Here is a 21,499-nt window from a genome sequence, read left to right on the forward strand (position 1 = left end):
ACAGTGAGGAGAAAAGACAGAGAATCACTGGATTACTGTGGTAATAATAAGTGGGTTGGCAACTTTGAAAAAGAGAAGGCTGGTGTCTTGAACTTTCAAATTAAGGCATGGGTTGAAGTCAGATGGCCTGTGATGGCCTCCAAGGAGTTTGTTATCTCTTTGCTGCTAGGCTATAATGACTACAGACGGGGTGCCTATTCTGCAAGAGTTACCCCATTATCCCTCATTGTCTCCAGGCATATAAAAAGAGTTAAATTTCAGAATGGTATGGCCTTGATGTATCTCTCTACAGTTTGCTCATTGTTGCAAGGGCGGGGGGGGGGGGGGAATAATAACTGGAGAAATCAGATAACACCTTGAATGAGTGATCAAAATAAACATCATCAATGAGGGATAGATGGACATTGTACACTTCCAGATGTGATACATTGAGAAGGATATATCACATATGTAGTATTCATTCCACCTGGGAATGCATACATGAATCTAAGGAAGGATCAGATGAGCCCAGAATGAGGATCTTTCTATTTAAAGAAAATGGAGGGTGCTCTTTCTCTTGCTCTCTCTCCCTCTCTCTCTCAAAATAAATAAATATTTTTTAAAAAGAAAACAAAAATGCAGGGGAGTTAAATTGTTCAAAAATGTCAATACCATAAAAGACAAAGAAAGACTGTGGAAATATTCTAGATGAAGAACACTAAATGATAAGTAAATGCAATACCTGATCCAAGACTGGATTCCTCACTAGGGGGGAGAAATGCTACAAAATAACATATTAAAAATTGTCATAGAGATCGTAGCTTGGATAAAACAATTTTATTAAGCTTAGGGGTGCCTGAGTGGCTCAGTTGGTTAAGTATCTGACTTCGGCTCATGTCATGATCTCACAATTCATGAGTTTGAGTGCCATGTCAGGTTCTGTGCTAACAGCTCAGAGCCTGGAGACTGCTTCAGATTCTTTGTCTCCCTCTTTCTCTGCCCATCCTCCCCCCCACCCTCTCTCTCTCTGTCTCTCTCTCTCTGTCTCTCTCTCTCAAAAATAAATAAACGTGTAAAAAATTTCAAAAAAATAATTTTGTTAAGCTAAAATTTACTGAAGTTGATAACTGTACAGTGGCTAATGTGAGAGAATAGCCATATTCTTAGAAAACACATACTGAAATATTTAGGAGTAAAAGACCATGACATACAGTTTGTTCTCAAATTGTTCAGTAAAAATACATACTATATATATATACATATATATGCATATAGAGAGGGAAAAAGAGAAAAAATTCATGTACATGTTGTAGCAAATGGAGTAAAATGTAAACAATAAATGAACGTGGGTAACGGGTACATATTAGTTTGCTAGAGCTGCCATAAACAAAGTACTACAAACTCTGTAGTATTAGTACTACTATTGACTTACACAACAGAAATGTTGTCTCGCAGTTCTGGAGGCTGGAAATCTGAGATCAAGGTGTCAATAGGGTTGGTTCCTTCTAAAGACTGTGAGGGGGGAATCTATTCCAGGCCTATCTCCTGGCTTCTGGAGGGTTGCTCACAATCTTTGGCATTCCTTGGCTTGTATATACAGTCCCATGACTTCTGCCCTTATGTTCACATGGCATTCTCCCCATGTGCACATATGTCTCCATGTCCTTCCCCTTTTGCATACTGGATGAGGGCCTAAGCTAAAGTACTGACCTTAACTTTAAAACCTAATTACCTCTGGGGCACCTGCATGGGTCAGTAAGTTGAGCATCCAACTCTTGAGCATCCAACTCTTCAGCTCAGGTTATGATCTCATGGTTTCATGAGTTTGAGCCCTGGGTTGGGCTCTGCGCTGGCAGCATGGAGACCATTTGGGATTCTCTCTCCCTTTCTCTCTCTGCCTCTTCCCCACTTGTGCTGTCTCTGTCTCTCTCAAATAAATGAATAAACTTAAAATAATAACAATAATAATAATAATAATAATAATAATAATAATAATAATAAAATTTGATTACCTATGTAAAGATCCTGTTTCCAAATAAGATTAAATTCTAAGGTACTGGGAGTTAGGACTTCCACATATCCATTTGGGGAGAACACAATTCAACCCATAACAGATACACAAATAATTTTTATACTATTTTTATTCTTGCAACTTTTCTGTAAGTTTGAAATTATTTCCAAGTAAAACATTTTGTTAAAAGAAAAAGAAATTCCTATATGCCAAAAAGAGTGAATTACAAAACCTATTCCAGGAATAGATAAAGGAATATATCCCAAAGGAATTGTAGGATTCTACCAATTCACGATCACAGGACCTTGGCATGGATCTTGGAATTAATAATCACAAGACCCTTGGAATAAGGATATTGACCAAAAAAGGACAAATTGTAAAATTAGGGCCAAATTTATCAATAGGAGTGCACTTACCAAGAATTCTAGATTCAATATGTCCAGTACCAATCTAGGAACTGCTATTCAAATGCACATTTTTTTGGTCCAATAGGCCTTGCCAGAGTTCCATACAGCCTCACTATCTCTCACATTTTGAATTCTATTGGATCTGTTGCAATAGTTTCAGATCGGTCTTCCGCTTTGCTCCTGAAATGGCTGTTAGAGTACCAAATGGCTCTAAGAATTTGCTTGTACAGCCTGGTTCAAAGATGACCTAGGGCACATGGGTGGCTCAGTTGGTTAGGCATCTGACTCTTGATTTTGGTGCAGGTCATGAACCCAGAGTCATGGGATTTAGCCCCATATCAGGCTCTGTGCTGAGTATGGAGCCTGCTTAAGATTCTCTCTCTCTCTTTCTCTCTCTCTCTCCCCCACTCACTCTTCTCTCTCCCAGAAGAAGAAGAAGAAGAAGAAGAAGAAGAAGAAGAAGAAGAAAAGAAGAAGAAAGATGGCCTAGATTGACATGCTGGAATTTTCCTAGAATACTTTAGAGAAAAGAGTGTGATGATTTAATAAAATGGGAATGTTGAAGTTAATTCATTATGTGCAGCTTGCTTAGCCAACCCCTATCATACAACCCAAGATGGTCCAAAAATACATTAGTGAAGGGAGTACCAGCATCTATAAAAATCTTTTTTTTTTAATTTTTTTAACATTTATTTATTTTTGAGACAGAGAGTGACAGAGCATGAGCAGGGAGGGGCAGAGAGAGAGGGAGACACAGAATCTGAAACAGGCTCCAGGCTCTGAGCGGTCAGCACAGAGCCCGACGCGGGGCTCGAACTCACAGACTGTGAGATCATGACCTGAGCCGAAGTCGGATGCTTAACCAACCAAGCCACTCAGGCGCCCCTAAAAATCTTTATATTAACCATTCACTGTAGGCCAGAGATGCTGGTGGGAGATACTGCCGTAGAATTGGGCTTCCTGCACAGCAAAGAAAATTATCAATAAAATGAAAGGGCAACCTACTGAGTGGGAGAAAATATTTGCAATCATATATGTGAGAAAGGATTAATATGTAAAATATACAAAAAATGCTTACATCCTCATAACAAAAAACCAAAACAATCTATTTACAAATGGGCAGATGATTTTCAATAATGTGGATGGAACTAGAGAGTATTATCCTAAGCAAAGTAAGTCAGGCACAGAAAGACAAATATCATATGATTTCACTCACATGTGGAATTTAAGAAACACAACAGATGAACATAGGGGAAAGGAAGGAAAAATAAGATAAAAAGAGAGAGGGAGGCAAACCATAAGAGACTCTTAAATACAGAGAACAAACTGAGGGTTGCTGGAGGGAGGTGGGTGGGGGGATGGGCTAAATGGGTGATGGGCATTAAGAAGGGCACTTGTTGGATGAGCACTGGGTGTTATATGTAAGTGATGAATCACTGGTTTCTACCCCTGAAGCCAATACTACATTGTATGCTAACTAACTTGAATTTAAATAAATAAAATTTTAAAAAACATTTTTTTAAAGGAAAAGAAAATGAAATAAATAAATAAATAAAAATGGGCAGATGAGGGGCACCTAGGTGGCTCAGTCGGTTGAGCGTCTGACTTCAGCTCAGGTCATGATCTTGTGGTTTGTGAGTTTGAGCCCCGCATCAGGCTCTGTGCTGACAGCTGAGAGCCTGGAGCCTGATTCGGATTCTGTGTCTCCTTCTCTCTATGCCCATCCCCCACTTGTGTTCTGTCTCTCAAAAATAAATAAATAAATGTAAAAAAATTTTTTTAAATGGGCAGATGATCTGGATAGACATTTTTCCAAAGAAAATATATAGACACAACAGGCACCTGAAAAGATGCTTAACATTAAAAAAAAAAAAAGGAAGAAAGAAAAAAGAAAGATGCTCAACATCACTAATCATCAGAGAAATGCAAATCAAAATCACAATGAGATGTCACTTCATCCCTGTTAAAATGGCTAACATCAAAAAGATAAGAAATAACAAGTGTTGGTGTGTATGTGGAAAAACAGGAACCCTTGTGCACTGTCAGTCAGAATGTAAACTGGTGCAGCCACTATGGAAAACAGTATGAAGTTTCCTCAAAAAATCATATGTAGAACTATCATATGATCCAGCAATTCACTTCTGGGTATTTATCAGAAGACAATAAAAACACTAATTCCAAAAGATATATGCACCCCATGTTCAATGCAGCATTATTTACAATAGCCAAGATATGGAAACAACCTAATCATTGATAGAAGAATGGATAAAGATGTGGTGTGTGTGTATATATATATGTGTATATGTGGAATTTAAGAAACACAACAGATGAACATAGGGGAAGGGAAGGAAAAATAAGATAAAAAGAGAGAGGGAGGCAAACCATAAGAGACTCTTAAATACAGAGAACAAACTGAGGGTTGCTGGAGGGGAGGTGGGTGGGGGGATGGGCTAAATGGGTGATAGGCATTAAGAAGGGCACTTGTTGGATGAGCACTGGGTGTTATATGTAAGTGATGAATCACTGGTTTCTACCCCTGAAGCCAATACTACATATATATATACACACACACATATATATACACATATATACATATATATATATACATATATATATACATATATATATGTAATGGAATGCAATACTATTTAGCCATAAAAAAGAATGGAATTTTGCCATTTGTGACAACATGAATGGTCCTTGAGAGCATTATGCTAAGTGAAATAAGTCAGAGAAAGGTAAATACCATACGATCTTATTTAGATGTAGAATCTAAAAACCAAAGCAGACAAACAAACAAAAACCCTAAAACCAAAAAACCAAGCTCATAGATACAGAGAACAGACTGGTGGATGCTGGCAGGGCTGGGGGGGGGAGGGTGTACAAAATGGGAAGAAGGTCAAAAGGTGCAAAATTTCCACTGTAAAATAAAGAAGTCATGGGGATGTAATGTACAGCATGGTGACTATAGTTAATACTGTTTTGCATATTTGAAAGTTGCTAAGATAGTAATCTTAAGTCTTCACCACAAGAAAAAAGGTTTTTGTAACAGTGAATGATAACTATATACAGATAGAGGTTAACTAGACTTATTGTGGTGGTCATTTCATAATATATACAAATGTCTAATCACTATGTTGCAACACCTAAAACCAACATAATATGCTTTTTAAAAATTTGTTTGATGTTTATTTATTTTTGAGAGAGACAGAGACAGAATGCGAGTGGGTTAGGGGAAGAGATAGAGGGAGACACAGAATCCGAAGCAGGCTCCAGGCTCTGAGCTGTCAGCACAGAGCCCGACGCGGGGCTTGAACTCACAAGCTGTGAGATCACAAACTGAGCCGAAGTTGGACGCTCAACCGGCTGAGCCACCCAGGCGCCCCTAACATAATGTTATATGTTAATTATGCCTGAAAAAAAAAAAGAATTGGGCTTCCCTATTTCAATAGGAATTGTGGGATTCCTGCATAGTAAATGTCAGGTGGTAACACTTGACCTTCAGAGACAAAGTGAAGACAATGATCATAATAAGCCTCAAAGACAGAGAGGCAATAAGAGTATTTTGGCCCTCAGGGGTCTATGGCAGTAGTTAACTGACCATAAAGTTGCCAAGAATAAGGTAGATGGGCAGCCTACCGATTCATAAAATCAGAGGAAATCTAAGCCAAGTGAGCAGATATCTGACTTTAGTGACTGTAGGGGAAAGTACACAATTCCCAGATCCTGGTCAGTTCCCAGATCCAGGGTTCCGTGACTGAGGTAGAGGCCACATCCCTTTGTAAAAGGACTTTATGGGATGCCTGAGGGCCCACAGCACCACATTAACCTACCAGTCAGGTAGGTTGCAGTGTGTCCAACAAAGATCACAGGAATTAATCCTGTAATTATTTCCCCACAGACATGCTTAGCAACTAACAGAAAGAATCTTCTAATTGGTTTTCTAGCAGAGTAGGAGCCATTGTGTAGGAAGGGTAGAGTGAAAGTCTCTGTTACTCGAAAGGTGGCATGGTAGGGAATTCCCATTACATCCCATTTAACTCACCTAGTGGTTCATCCTTAAAGAAGCAAGATAAGTCTTGAAGAGCGACTAGTTGTCATGAACTTAATCAGGTATTGGTGTTAACCGCAGCTGCTATTTCAGACATGTATCTTTACTTTGTAATAAAGCAAATTAGCATAATTCCTGAACTTGGTAAGCAGCTATTCCTCTAGGCAATATCAGTTGAGGGGGGCCCAATGCAGCAGAGATTCTAATAGAATCCTATGCCTATGATATAGGGATATTGTGTGGAGCATCTGACAAGGGCTAACAAGAGGAACCACAGTGCAAGCCCAAAGCAAGACCATTTGCAAAGAAGCTCCTAGATTGCTACTGGAGCCTGGTGGACATTGACCCCTGACCTATAGGATATCAACTGACCTGTGATCTGAGGTGCATATCGTGAACTTGGTATTATCTAAAACATCGTTTATGATCCCATGATTAAGTTGAGAGTGTGTACAATCATTTTACTATTTAGTGGAAATATAATAGATAAAAGAGGCCTGAGCAGGTCTGAAAACCACAAGAAATTTTCATGAGCATGACTCAGAGTCCCGTGTAGATATGTCTACTGCCTTACTACCTTTCCCTGAGCTCACATCAGTGGCCTCATGAGAGAGAGTACCTAGTGTAAAAAGGGTGTGCAAGGCATCTGGAAGTAGGTGACCACCAAATGACAGTCAGACGCAGGGTTAGCCCTAAAACACGGTAAAGGGAAATACTCCAGCAGATAGAAAATGGTCCACTCTGGAAAGACAGCCTGAGGTATGAATCTCTACTGACATGAGAAGTCACTGATAGACTGACAGATCAAGAACTTGGAAAGAGCAAAATTGTAAGATTGGTGACAAAGAGGTCTGGGAGAGAAGTATGTGGACTCTCAGAATGGGTGCAAAATGTAAAGGCAGCTGGGTTTTACATAAATGCTCCCCAGAGGACATCCACAGCAAAGAAGACTCTCCCTAATTAGGTGGAAACAAGATGACTCATCCTGTGGATGTCAGTCAACCGCTCTCCCCAGTCACCCAGTGTTTGCTCAGTGGATCCATGGACAAAGTGGCCATGGCAGCAGGGATGCTATGTGTGAGCTCAACATGAACTTACTCTCACCAAGGATGACATGAATAAAGCTACTACTGGGTGACCAAATGGCCAAGGACAGAAGCCAAAACAAGACCTCCAATATGGCACCATTTCCTCAGGGGGCCCAGCCAGCTACCTAGTGGAAAGTTGATTACTTGACATTGGACCTGTTCTTCATGGAGAAGGGAGTGATTTGTCTTCATGGGAATTCATACTGTTAGAATTTGCCCCCATAACATACTTCCTGTTCCACCATTCATGCACTAATAGAACACCTTATTCACCATTGTATCCCATACAATATCATTTCAGAACCAATAACTCATTTTATGACCAAAAAAAAAATATGGCAGAGGGAACAGGCTCAATACATTCACTGGTCTTACTGGTCTTACTCTGTTCCTATCATCCAGAAGTAGGTGGCCTGATAGAATGGTGGAATATGGCCTACTGGAGGCTTAATTAGGGTGTCAGCTAAACCACATTCTGCAAAGTTGGGAAGTGTTCTATCGATGCAGGGAATGCTTTAAATCAAGCAAGGGCAGGAGGATGGAGTGACCCCCTCAAAATACACCTAATAATCCACTAATGGAATTTTTCCTAACTGTCCCCCTCAATCTTGTGCTCTGAGAATTTGGAAGTCCTAATTCTGAAGAAAGGAGGGTAACCACCAGGGAACGTAGTCAGGGTTCCATTGAATTGGAAGCAAGACTTCCCCCTGACCATTTGGTGCTCCTTGTACCACTGAACCAACAGGCAGAAAAGAAAAGGGCTACTTTATTACTCAGATGATTGGTCCTAATTCCCAAAGGAAAATGGTTGCCACTACACAAACAATGTAAAAGGACTACGTCTAGAATCCAGAGGATTCATCAGGTACCTCATAGTATTCCCGTGTCCAGTAATAATTATTGTCTGAGGCTGGGTTACCTAGAAATGCCTGAGACAGAGATTTGGGAACACATAACTTACTGAGGGAGTGCCCTTCTAGAGAAGCCTATAAAGGAGGGAAGCAGGATAGAGAAGGATAAAGATCTGAATGTGGATGTGGTCTCAGACAAACTTGCTCTGAACATTAACTATTTCACAGATTTCTTCCCTTTGAGGCAAGGGCACTACCTTGTATTACCTGTATTACTTGTACCATGTATTACTCCTTTGGGAATGGCCAACTTTTGAAGGAAGCTGAAGGCAATTCTCTAAAGAAGGGAGCAGCTGAGCAGTTAGTGGCCAATATAGCAGTAGGGGATGGGTGTGCTGCCTGGTAAAGGGGAACTGTGCAGAATAGGGAGCTGTAGCAATGCCTCCAAAACATGTCCTCTTCTGGAAGGAACCAGTAGAAATATATTGACACTGTAGATGTGAGAATAACTGATAAGGCAGATTCTCTGAGGAAGCCAGGGCTTCAGAGGATTCAGAGAACAAGTGAAGATTTTGGCCTTGAACAAAAAGGACCCTCTATCTTCTGAAACCAGAGGGAACAAAATCTATGTAAAAAGAAAGGTTTTATGCAAATTTATAAGTGAAGCATAAAAAAATTCAAAATTCACCTAAATTTTATTGAAAGCTTACTATTAATACATATCTGAGGGGCTGAGACAGTAATAGCATAAAAGATATTCCATTCCTGATCTAATGGAGCTTAATGTCTCATAAACCATCAATTATAAAACAGTATAAGGACAATGGAACCAAGGAACAAGGAAGGAAGGTCAAGGAAGGTTTCCCTGGGGAAGTGCTATCTGAGACACAAAGGATTAGTCCTCAGAGGCTAGCAGTGGAGAGTGTTCTAAGCAGAGCAGAAATGATAGCCCATGTGAATGCCTTAAGATGATAGAGAACACACCACAAGGAAGAACTGAAAGAAGTTCTGGGTTGGGGGTGGTAGCAAAAGATAAGGCAGAGCCTTGGCTATCAGCCAGATATCAGTACACTTGGAAATCACCAAAGTGGTTTAAGAATATGTACACCAACAGATGTTTGGTCTTGAAAGATAAATAGGGCCATGGTGTCCAAAACTGAAGGAGGTTAAGTAAGGCCTGTTGGCCTCAATCTTCTCAGTTAAAGGCAAAATCATCTGTTCAAGATGAAGAGAATACATACAGTTGGGAAAAATGGCAAAGGCTTAGAATAGCTGGTGAAAGAATGGGAGTTGGAATGGTTAAGAGCCCAAATTGATACTAAACCCTAGAATTTGGTACAGCATCAATTGGCATGTTTGTATATTATTCTCCAACAGAACTATCCACAGACACTTGGAAGGCCAGAAAGGAGTGGCAGGATGTATCCAATGTGTTGAATTGGAAAAACATGTAAACAGAATTCATTATCCAGCAAGGCTGTCACTCAAAATACAAGGAGAAATAAAGAGTTTCCCAGACAAACAAAAACTAAAGGAGTTCATGACCACTAAACCAGCCCCACAAGAAATTTTAAGGGGACCCTTTGAGTGGAAAAAAGACACACACACACACACACACACACACACACAGAGAGAGAGAGAGAGAGAGAGAGAGAGAGCGCGCGCAAAAGCAACAAAGACTAGAAAAGACCAGAGAATACCACCAGAAACTCCAACTCTACAGGCAACCCAATGGCACTAAATTTCAGTACTCATTCCAAATGTCAATGGACTAAATGCTCCAATCAAAAGATATAGGGTATCAGAACAGATAAGAAAACAAGAGCCATCTATATGCTGCTTATCAGAGACTCATTTTAGACTTAAAGACACCTGCAGATTGAAAGTAAGGGTCAATCCATAGATAGATAGTGGAGATCCATCTATCATCCTAATGGTTGTCAAAAGAAAGCTGGTGTGGCCATACTTATATCAGACAAACTAGACTATAAAATAAAGACTGTAACAAGAGATGAAGAAGGGCATTATATCATAATTAAGGGGTCTATCCACCAAGAAGATCTAACAATTGTAAACATTTATGCCCCCAACGTGAAATAACCCAAATATATAAATCAATTAATCACAAACATAAAGAAACTCATTGATAATAATACCATAATAGTAGGGGACTTCAACACCCCACTTACAACAATGGACAGATCATCTAAGCAGAAAATCAACAAGGAAACAATGACTTTGAATGACTCATTGAACCAGATGGACTTAACAGATACATTCAGAACATTTCATCCTAAAGCAGCAGAATCACATTCTTCTCCAGTGCACATGTAACATTCCCCAAAATAGATCACATAGCGAGTCACAAATCAGCCCTTAACAAGTACAAAAAGATCAAGATCATACCGTGCATATTTTCAGACCACAACGCTATGAAACTCGAAATAAAACACAAGGAAAAAATTGGAAAGACCATGAATACTTGGAGATTAAAGAATATCCTACTAAAGAATGAATGGGTTAACCAAGAAATTAAAGAGGAAATTAAAAAGTACACGGAAGCTAATGAAATGATAACACCACAGCCCAAAACCTCTGGGATGCAGCAAAAGGTGGCCATAAGAGGGAAGTATATAGCAATCGAGGCCTTCCTAAAGAAGGAAAAAAGGTCTCAAATACACAACCTAACTTTACACCTAAAAGAGCTGGAAAAAGAACAGCAAATAAAGCCCCAAACCAGGAGAATAAGGGAAATAATAGAGATTAGAGCAAAAATCAATGATACCGAAATTAAAAAAACAGTAGAACAGATCAGTGACACCAGAAGCTGGTTCTTTGAAAGAATTAACAAAACTGATAAACCCCTAGCCAGAATGATCAAAAAGAAAAAGGAAAGGACCCAAATAAATAAAATAATGAAAGAGGAGAGATCACAATCAACACTGCAGAAATACAAACAATAATAAAAGAATATTATGAACAATTATATGCCAACAAATTGGGCAATCTGGAAGAAATGGACAAATTCCTAGAAACATATAAACTATCAAAACTGAAATGGGAAGAAATAGAAAATTTGAATAGAATTTTCATAACCAGTAAAGAAATTGAATCAGTAATCAAAAGTCTCCCAACAAAGAGTCCAGGGCTGGATGGCCTTCCAGGGGAATTCTACCATACATTTAAAAACAGTTAACACCTATTCTTTTGAAGCTGTTCCAAAAAATAGAAATGGAAGGAAAACTTCCAAACTCATTCTACAAGGCCAGCATTACCTTGATTCCAAAACCGGACAAAGACCCCACTAAAAAGGAGAACTACAAACCAATTTCCCTGATGAACATGAATGCAAAAATTCTCAACAAGATACTAGCCAACTGGATCCAACTACATTAAAAGAATTATTCCCCACAATCAAGTGGGATTTATTCCTGGGATGCAGGGCTGGTTCAATATCCACAAATCAATGTGACACATCACATTAATAAAAGAAAGGATAAGAACATATAATCCTCTCAATAGATGCTGAAAAAGCATTTGACAAAATACAGCATCCTTTCTTGATAAACACCTTCAAGAAAGTAGGGAGAGAAGGATCATATCTCAAGATCATAAAGGCCATATATGAAAGACTCACAGCTAATGTCATCTTCAATGAGGAAAAACTGAGAGCTTTCCCCCTAAGGTCAGGAACACAACAGGGATGTCCATTCTCACAAGTGTTATTCAACATAGTGTTGCAAGTCCTGGCCTCAGCAATTAGACAACACAAAGGAATAAATAAAAGGCATCCAAATCAACAAGGAGGAAGTCAAACTTTCATTCTTCATAGATGACTTAATACTTAAAAGACTCTGCCAAAAAACTGAACTGATACATGAATTCAACAAACTCGCAGGATATAAAATCAATGTACAGAAATCAGCTGCATTTCTATACCCCAATAATGAAGCAGGAGAAAGAGAAATCAAGGAATCAATCCCATTTATAATTGTACCAAAACCCATAAAATACATAGGAATAAACCTAACCAAAGAGGTGAAAAATCTCTACACTAAAAATGATAGAAAGCTGATGAAAGAAATTGAAGAAGACACACACAAAAAAAATGGAAAAAAAATCCATGTTCATGGATTGGAAAAACAAATACTGTTAAAATGTTGATACTACCCAGGGGCACCTGGGTGACTAAGTCGGTTAAGCATCTGACTCTTGGTTTTGGCTCAGGTCATGGTCTCACAGCTCATGAGCTCAAGCTCCACATTGGCTCTGTGCTGACAGTGGGGAGTCTGCTTGGGGTTCTCCCTCTCCCTCTCTCTCTGCCCCTCCCCTACTCTCTCTCTCTCTCTCCCTCTCTCAAAATAAACTTTTAAAAATTAAAAAAATGTCAATACTACCCAAAGCAATCTACATATTTAAGGCAATCCCTATCAAAATAACACCAGCATTCTTCACAGAGCTACAACAAACAATCCTAAAATTTGTATGAAACTATAAAAGACCCCGAATGGCCAAAGCAATCCTGAAAAACAAAAACTAAAGCTGTAAGCATCACAATTTTGGACTTCAAGCTGTATTACAAAGCTGTAATCATCAAGACAGTATGGTACTGGGATAAAAATGGACACATAGATCAATGGAACAGAATAGAGAACCCAGAAATGGACCTACAAACATATGGCCAACTAATCTTTGACAAAGCAGGAAAGAATATCCAATGGAAAAAAGTCTCTTCAGCAAATGGTGCTGGGAAAACTGGACAGTGACATGCAGAAGAATGAACCTGGACCACTTTATTACACCACACACAAAAATAAACTCAAAATGGATAAAAGACCTAACTGTAAGACAGGAGGCCATCAAAATCCTATAGGAGAAAACAGGCAACAACCTCTTTGACCTCAGCCACAGCAACTTCTTATTTGACATGTCTCTGGAGGCAAGGGAAACAAAAGCAAAAATGAACCATTGGAACCTCATTAAGATTAAAAGCTTTTGCACAGCCAAGGGAACAATCAGCAAAACTAAAAGGCAACCAATGTAATGGGAGAAGATATTTGCAAATGACCTATCAGATAAAGGGTTAGTATCCAAAATCTGTAAAGAACTTATCAATCTCAACATCCATAAAACAAATAATCCAGTGACAAGGTGGGCAAAAGACATAAATAGACACTTTTCCAAAGAAGACATCTGGATGGCTAATGGACACATGAAAAGATGTTCAACATCACTCATCATCAGGGAAATACAAATCAAAACCACAATGAGATACCACCTCACACCTGTCAGAATGGCTAAAATTAACAACTCAGGCAACAACATATGTTGGCGAGGATGCAGAGAAAGAGGAACTCTTTTGTACTGTTGGTGGGAACCCAAACTGGCACAGCCACTCTGGAAAACAGTGTGGAGGTTCCTTAAAAAATTAAAAATAGAACTACTCTACGACCCACCAATTACATTACTAGGTACTTATCCAAAGGATAGAGGAGTGCTGATTCGAAGGGTCACATGCACCCCAATGTTTATAGCAGCACTATCAACAATAGCCAAAGTATGGAAAGAGCCCAAATGTCCATTAACTGATGAGTGGATAAAGAAGATATGGTGTATATATACACACACACACACACACAATGAAATATGAAATCTTGCCATTTGCAACAACTGGATGGAACTAGAGTATATTATGCTAAGTGAAATAAGTCAGTCAGAGAAAGACAAATATCATATGATTTCACTCTTAAGTACAATTTAAGATATAAAACAGATGAACATAAAGGAAGGGAAGCAAAAATAATATAAAAATAGAGAGGGAGACAAAGAATAAGAGACTCTTAAATACAGAGAACAACCAGAGGGTTGCTGGTGGGATGCTGCATGAGGGGAAGGGCTAAAGGGGTAAGGAGCATTAAGGGGAACACTTGTTGGGATGAGCACTGGGTGTTATATGTAGAGGATGAATCACAAAAATTCTATTCCTGAAATTATCATTACACTATATGTTAACTAATTTGGATTTAATTTAAAATAAATAAATAAATAGAAAAAAACCCAAATTAGTCATTTTGCCACTCGTAAATCCTTGCATAACACTTTATGTATTAAAATCAATTAAATAATGAAAAAAATTTAAGTTAGCAACCCATTTTTATAACCTATACATTATAACGTAAAAATGACACTGAGCTATTTGTTCAATTTTGTATTTTCTTTTCTACAAAGCCAAAAACATTCTGTCACTGAGCAATTCTGGCCTACAAAGTGATGGCACAATTAGGCTCTGGTTGTCCATAATAAGGGCACATTAAATAGCACCTTTGGAACCTGAATGTTTCCTGAAGCATTCAATCAATAGATCACAGAACGACTGATGTTAATGCAGGGACTCTTAGCTAAAGACATCATTGGGGATACTAATGAAACAAAATCAAATTTTCAGAATTTTGAGAAAGGGGAAGATATTTAAAAGTGTTATTTTTAGAATGGTATCATAAGCAAAATAGCAAAATAAAAGAGCCTGGACATTAATAGATTTGAAAGCACTGGGGCTTTATACTGCTGCTTTGTGTCTGCCCTTTCTATACTTATCTCTAAAATTAGCTCATCATTAACTTTAAGATCGTTTATTCATAAATTATCACAATTAGTTGGCATATATTAAACCTTACATATAACCATGAATAGTAATGTATATACCCATGTTTATTAAAAATATAAATTTTCATGTATAGAAACACATAGTAACTTCTATTTTTAAAACAAATCAGCTTTGAACCCTTAATTTCTTGGCTTTAAATTGAATAAATTGAAGATACCAGATGTAAACAGAACTTGCTAAAACTTTCTGTATATAGAACTTGGACTGAAAACTAATGAATCCACATTTTGGTACATTCTTCCTATTAGGCAGGTAAATAGTGCTTCTCCAGCTCTGAAATGCAGCCTCCCTTCTCCAGAGCAGGGAGATTATTTCGCTTTCCTTCTCTCAAATGGAAAACAAATCTGGAATTTTGGTGAAAATGACAGTGATTGGGTGGAAAGAGATCATTAAAACGGCCTATTTTTCTGTAGGTCACATGCCCACATCATTGTAAAACTTCTGCTGGGACAAGAATCATCTTTGTAGCTCCCACCGCATGCAGCAAAGCACTTTCCAAGTACTAATTACTGCAAGAGCTCAATGCTTGTTTCAGAAATCAGCAAATAAAGGCATAACGATGTAATGTGGACATACTTTGAAAAGATAAAATGCACCAGAGCGATCTCTAGGCATTACCATGCCTCTCTGACCTTGGACGCTAGTCTGGCCTCAGACTTTTTCTCGTAAACTTAAAGCCGGGCAATGAGCCAGGGGCAGGTTCCTCAACTCTGCCCTGGCCAAGGGAGCTCCCCGCGCGCTCTTTCCCGCCGCCTTCTAGGCCCCCCTCTGCCTGTTCCTCTCAAACTTCTTGTATATAGAAGTTTGTCAGCCAGGTTCGGGTGCCAGACCTCGAGACACCCAGATACCGGCCACCCTCAGGTCTCCGGGAGAGGAACGGAAGAACACCGTGCCGTAACTCAGCAACTAGAGGCTCTAGCGCATGCCCCCTGTTAACAAGAGTCGCGCTAGAGCCCGCAAGCGTGGAAATCCACTTCTCCACATTTTGGAGGTGACCTGGAAAGGTCGGTACCAAAACACTGGGTCCTCAAAGAACGAAGGGGCTGGAAGGTCAATGAGAGCGGACCGGAAGAGGGTGCTCGCAAAACCCGGGAAATTATTCCGGATGCGCCAACCCCGACATGCGCAGAAGCCTCCCCTGCGACGGCGGCGGCGGCGGCGGCGGAGGCGGCGGCGTCTCCAGAGCCGGAAGGTACGGCCTGAGCGGCCGGCTGCCTGACGTCTCCTGGGTCATGTCGGCCCAGGGGGACTGCGAGTTCCTGGTGCAGCGAGCCCGGGAACTGGTGCAGCAGGACCTGTGGGCAGCCAAGGCTTGGCTGATCACAGCCCGCAGCCTCTACCCCGCCGACTTTAACATCCAGGTGAGGTCAGGCCCGTGCATGCGGCAGCATCCGTGAAGGTGTGAGTGCTTCGCCGCGCCGGGGCTGCCCTGGCCGCGAGCTGCTCCCGCCCGCCTCGGGGGCCGGACCGCCCCGCTCCCTCTCGTCCCACTTCTCTCCACCTCCCTCGCCCTGCTCTCCGACGCCCTCACACGCCTCCTCCCCTTCGAGGCCAGCACCTGGAGACACCGGGGACCCCGCTCGAGGTCGGAGTGACTGGAAGTGTGGGGGTGCTGTGCTGCTCGGTGGCCCGAACGGTGGCCTCGGCCTTGGGAGAGGCCTTTCGCTCCCTCATTCATCATCATGGCAGCCATTTGTTTAGTGCCTGCTACTTTTGAGACGTTATTCCCCAATCTTGGGAGCCGAAGGGCCCTAGGGTCGCACTCCTAAGCGCCGTGGCCCTGCGTCACCACGTGATGCTTTACTATCAGGCCCTCCCGAGTTGGGGGTGCCCAGTGAAGGCCAACTAGCGCTGCGCGCGGTGAGCCAGGACCGGCCCCGGGCGGAGGTTGTGACCTCTGAGTCTGATCTGTGTTGCAGTATGAGATGTACACCATCGAGCGGAATGCAGAGAGGACTGCCACCGCCGGGAGACTGCTGTACGACATGTGAGTGGGGATGCTGGACTTCAAGCTTGCACTGCCCTGGATCTTTCACGGAGGTTTTGTTTGTGTGTGAAAGTGGGAGTTGGGGGAAGATCTTCAAGTTCATCTACGTCTCTGGTATCTAAAGCTTACGTAGTCGTGAGTCTAGGCCTTCAATTAACTGCTGACATGCTTTCTGCAGAGAAGTCTTCTGTTTTATTCTTGTTAAAACTTTTCTTTCCATAATTCATTTTATTTTGGAAATAATACATGCTCTTTGCAGAAGTTCAGACAATACTGAAGTATAGAGAATGACAAGTGAAAGTCCCTACAACTCAACCTGAGTTAAGTTTTGGGTGTCTCTGTATACATGCATACACAGTACAGAAGACATAAAAGTATTTGTGGGGAAGGGTTACAAAAGTGAGATCATACTACTTATATCATGCTGCAGCTTGCTTTCTTCACCCATTTTAATGGAGAGATGCTTTCTCAGGATGTAGAGCTCTTTTTCATATTTGCATAAGGTTTCGTAACATTGGTGGACATTTAGATACTTTCCAATTATTTGAGATTGTATTCAGTGTCAGTAAGGAATTTTGTACCCATATTGTGGTGTTTTTCTATAGAGTGGATTCTTAAACATTGATTTTCACAGTCAAGGGTATAGTATTTTATATGTTGATACACTACCAAATCACTCTCCAAAAAATACTATTCCACTTTACATTTCTACCAACAATGTATAAGAGTGCCCATTTTCCCACACATTTGCCAACATTGTATGTATCAGTCTTTTAGATTTTAATTTTTGCCATTGTGATGGAAAGTGGTATGTTGCTTTTTTAAAAAAATTGTGTTCATTGTATTACTAATAAGACTGAGTATCTTTTTAAGTGTTCTCTTTGCATTCTTTCTGTGATTTGCCTTTGCCCACTTTTGGGTAGTTGTTTGTTTTTGGTTTTGGGGTGTTTTTTTTTTTAGTCCCTTTTTCTTGTTGATGTTTACAAATGCTTTATATATTATGGTCGTTTGTCTTTTCACTTACAAAAACTCTAAAGACTGTTGTGATTAACTTCATTTTCCTTAGTTTTTATTTTATATCTTTATTTTGCTTTGTTTTGTTACATCTACATATTTACTTGGAATAAAGAAAAATGTGTTTTTCTCTATATGCTAATCTTATTTTCTTTTTTGAATACTATATAGAATCTGACATTTTAATTTAATGCATTCATTTTAAAAATAGGTTTGTGAATTTCCCAGATCAGCCGGTGGTGTGGAGAGAAATCAGCATTATTACATCAGCATTAAGGAATGATTCACAGGATAAACAAACCCAATTTTTAAGAAGTAAGAATGGAGTGATAACTTATTGGGTGTATAAATTACCATTTCTGGACTACTAAGTTATATATGGTAACTCACATCTGTAGTATTGGTACCCACATGTATATTTTGCTCTTGACAACTGAAGTTTGTACAAATGGTGTCACTTGGTCTCTTGAGCATTTGCTTAGAAACCCATAAGCTTCCTTAAAGGGTGCAAATTTATCAGTTAGCCCAGGGAATTGAATATATTTTTAACAGGTTTTGCAGTGATCGGAAAGCATCTATAGATTAAACATATCTCCACAAAATGGGAGAGAAACTTTTAGCAATTTATGACCTTTCTTGTTAACCCTCACTTTGTGTTGATTGCTATAGCCAAAGATTTCAAATTCTGGATAAAATAGAAAGTAGGTAGTTAAGGTCATTTCAGCATAAACAAGTGCATCCTCTTTATCTCAGCCAACAGCAAGCACTATTGTGACCCTTCACATAAGCCATTCTTGTCTCCTGGATCCAATAAGGCCTCCAAGGGTTTTAGGGTCATTCAGCAAACATCTGTGTCCATTACCATCTAACCCAAAAGCCTTCTAGGTTGTAGGTGAAACTCAGTTATTCTAAATGTAGTATTTATTGTTCTGTACATGAAAATGCCTTACTTCCATATTAGTTTCAAGATTTTCTTTCTGAAAGAAATTTTTTAAAGTAAAATGTGTTATGTACAGGTTTGTTTGAAACTCTCCCTGGTCGAGTCCAGTGCGAAATGTTACTAAAGGTAACGGAACAATGCTTCAACACGTTGGAACGATCAGAAATGTTGCTTCTGCTTTTGAGACGCTTCCCTGAAACAGTGGTACAGCATGGGGTATGATTTGATCATTTCCTTTTTCTTAAGAGAAAATAAAATTGATCAACACATTCATCAGTTGGGTTAAAAGCAATAGTGTGTATTATTTTAGAGCAGAAATTCTGAAGAGCACTAGGTAAGATTGAATATAAGAAATTTTTGTCAGTAAAGCTAAAAGTATGTCACTGTTATCAAACTTTATAAATTTCCAGTAGAAGTTGTCCTGTCGGTGTAAGGACACAGCCAGCTTTGACAGTGCTGTTTATTTGCAGTCTGTAAAGTACAGTAAAATTATTTTAAAAATCCTACTCCATTGTAGTCAGGAACATGTTTGAATTTAAATGAGAGCCATAGTCTGTAGTCTTAACAGGCATGTTTTTCATGTACTTTTCCCTCAATTACTTATATCTGTAATAATTATTGAATGCTATTGGCAGGCATTGGTAAGTGTTCGGTATCTCCTGTACTTCCCAGACCCTTTGAGGTAGATAGTATCCGACTGTACAGATGAAGAAACTGAATCTTAAATATGTTAGTAATTTCCATAGCCATCAAATGGAAGAGTCAGGATTCAAATCACTAACTCTTAATTCCAGCTCTGTTGCTTATTCTTTCCCACACCATTTTTCAAGCTTTGGCCCCAGTTAACCTTTTCTGTACCTCCCTATATCAGTTGCCTAGGGCTGCTATAACAAAGTACCAGAAAACTGAGTGGCTTAAGACAACAGAAATTTATTCTCTCACAGTTCTGGAAGCTGAAAGTTGAAAAAAGCAAGGTGTGGGCAGGGCCATGCTCCCTATAAAGGCTCTAGGGAAGAATGCTTCCTACTCTTCCTAGCTTCTGGTGGTCACCAGCAGTCTGTCATTTCTTGGCTTGCAGCTACATCATTTCAGTGTCTGCCTCTGTTGTCATATGGCCTCCTTCTCTGTGTGTCTTCCCTGTGTTCCTGTGTCTTCACATGACCTTGTAAAGATTGTAGTCATTGGATTTAGGGCCTGTCCTAACCTAGTATGCCTTCATCTTAACTAATTGCATCTACAAAGACCTTATTTTTTTTTTATAGCACAAAATATATGTAAGGTCACATGCTGAGTGGAGGTGGACATGAATTTTGGGAGGATGCTATTCAACCCAATACATTCTTTAATCATTACTCAACTTTTAACTGTTTGTATTATATTATCTTTTACATTGTTCTACCCCTACCCCAAGCATCCCCAAGTGACCCCAAGGAGATAACACAGACACCTTGATGGGTTTTGATAAGCTAACTTTCTACTATGCTAGGAAATATATAGTAGAAAGTAATGGAAAGGTGGCCTTAAATGTCAGACAGTTGTGGGACACCTGGGTGCTCATTCCGTTAGGCATCTGACTCTTAATTGTGGCTGGGGTCATGATCTCGTGGTTCTTGTGGGTTTAAGCCCTGCATCAGGCTCTGTGCTGATGATGTGGAGTCTGCTTAGCTTTCTGTCTCTTTCCCTGTCTGCGGCCCTCCCCTGCTCACACTGTTTCTTTATCTCTGTCAAAAATTAAAAAAAAAAGTCAAACAGATGTGTCTAGCCTAGCCTAGGCTGTATGATTGCCTATTTGTGACAACTCTTGAAAGTGATAAGGTTTGCCAACATAATATATTTTGATGCAGAGAATAGTTTCTATGTTTGGTACAAAATCTATTATTCTAATCAGTTCCAACCCTTCCTTTAAGTTTCTGTAGACATTTAATTTTCATTTTAATTTTACTAGTTCAGAGGAGCATAACCAAGACAGAGTAGTTGTTGATCAGGTGAATTTAGGGTTTCCTTCTGGGCTGTGTTGCTGATGTATCCTTTTGTTTTCTAGTCTTTAAAATGAGAATATTTGTTTCCTGGGGAAGTTTGCATATACAGACTGTGGTAAATTTTAAAAGCCATTTCTTTATGTAATTCTGACATCTTAAACTGTAACGCATTTAAATGACTAATTGTATTTTGAAACAGGTTGGCCTTGGGGAAGCACTATTAGAGGCTGAAACTATTGAAGAACAAGAATCTCCTGTTAACTGCTTTAGAAAATTATTTGGTAAGAAAAATTGTATTTTGTACTAATTCTTTGCAGTGAGTAGAATATGCTGGAGTAAGTATCATTTTAGGGATAAGGTCATTTCTGGAAAGCAAAAGAACTTTTCATATTATGAAATTTAAATCCTGGTTTATTTTTTTAGTCCAGAAAGCATTTTAAACAACTTCTAAATTTTTATTGTCATATTTGATACCTCCAAAAGAATATGTACAACCATATATTCAAGTATGAAGCATAATAATAAACA

At 39.5% G+C, this 21,499-nt stretch overlaps 1 protein-coding gene across 2 annotated transcripts in view; it reads left to right on the forward strand.

Moving 5' to 3' along the window:
• Positions 1 to 16,182: 16,182 nt before the first annotated feature.
• Positions 16,183 to 21,499, forward strand: part of INTS10 (integrator complex subunit 10) — a 32,664-nt gene continuing 27,347 nt past the window's right edge. The window contains exons 1-5 of one of the 2 annotated variants that reach the window (XM_042934694.1): positions 16,183 to 16,412; positions 16,971 to 17,038; positions 18,264 to 18,367; positions 19,069 to 19,208; positions 21,171 to 21,252. In XM_042934694.1, coding sequence (XP_042790628.1) covers positions 16,284 to 16,412; positions 16,971 to 17,038; positions 18,264 to 18,367; positions 19,069 to 19,208; positions 21,171 to 21,252 — 523 coding nt within the window. In that variant the 5' untranslated portion in view covers positions 16,183 to 16,283. The remainder of the gene's footprint in view (positions 16,413 to 16,970; positions 17,039 to 18,263; positions 18,368 to 19,068; positions 19,209 to 21,170; positions 21,253 to 21,499) is intronic. The other variant, XM_042934693.1, reaches the window with a different exon arrangement.

Source organism: Panthera leo, chromosome B1, assembly GCF_018350215.1.
Source record: "Panthera leo isolate Ple1 chromosome B1, P.leo_Ple1_pat1.1, whole genome shotgun sequence".
Classification (NCBI taxonomy): domain Eukaryota; kingdom Metazoa; phylum Chordata; class Mammalia; order Carnivora; family Felidae; genus Panthera; species Panthera leo.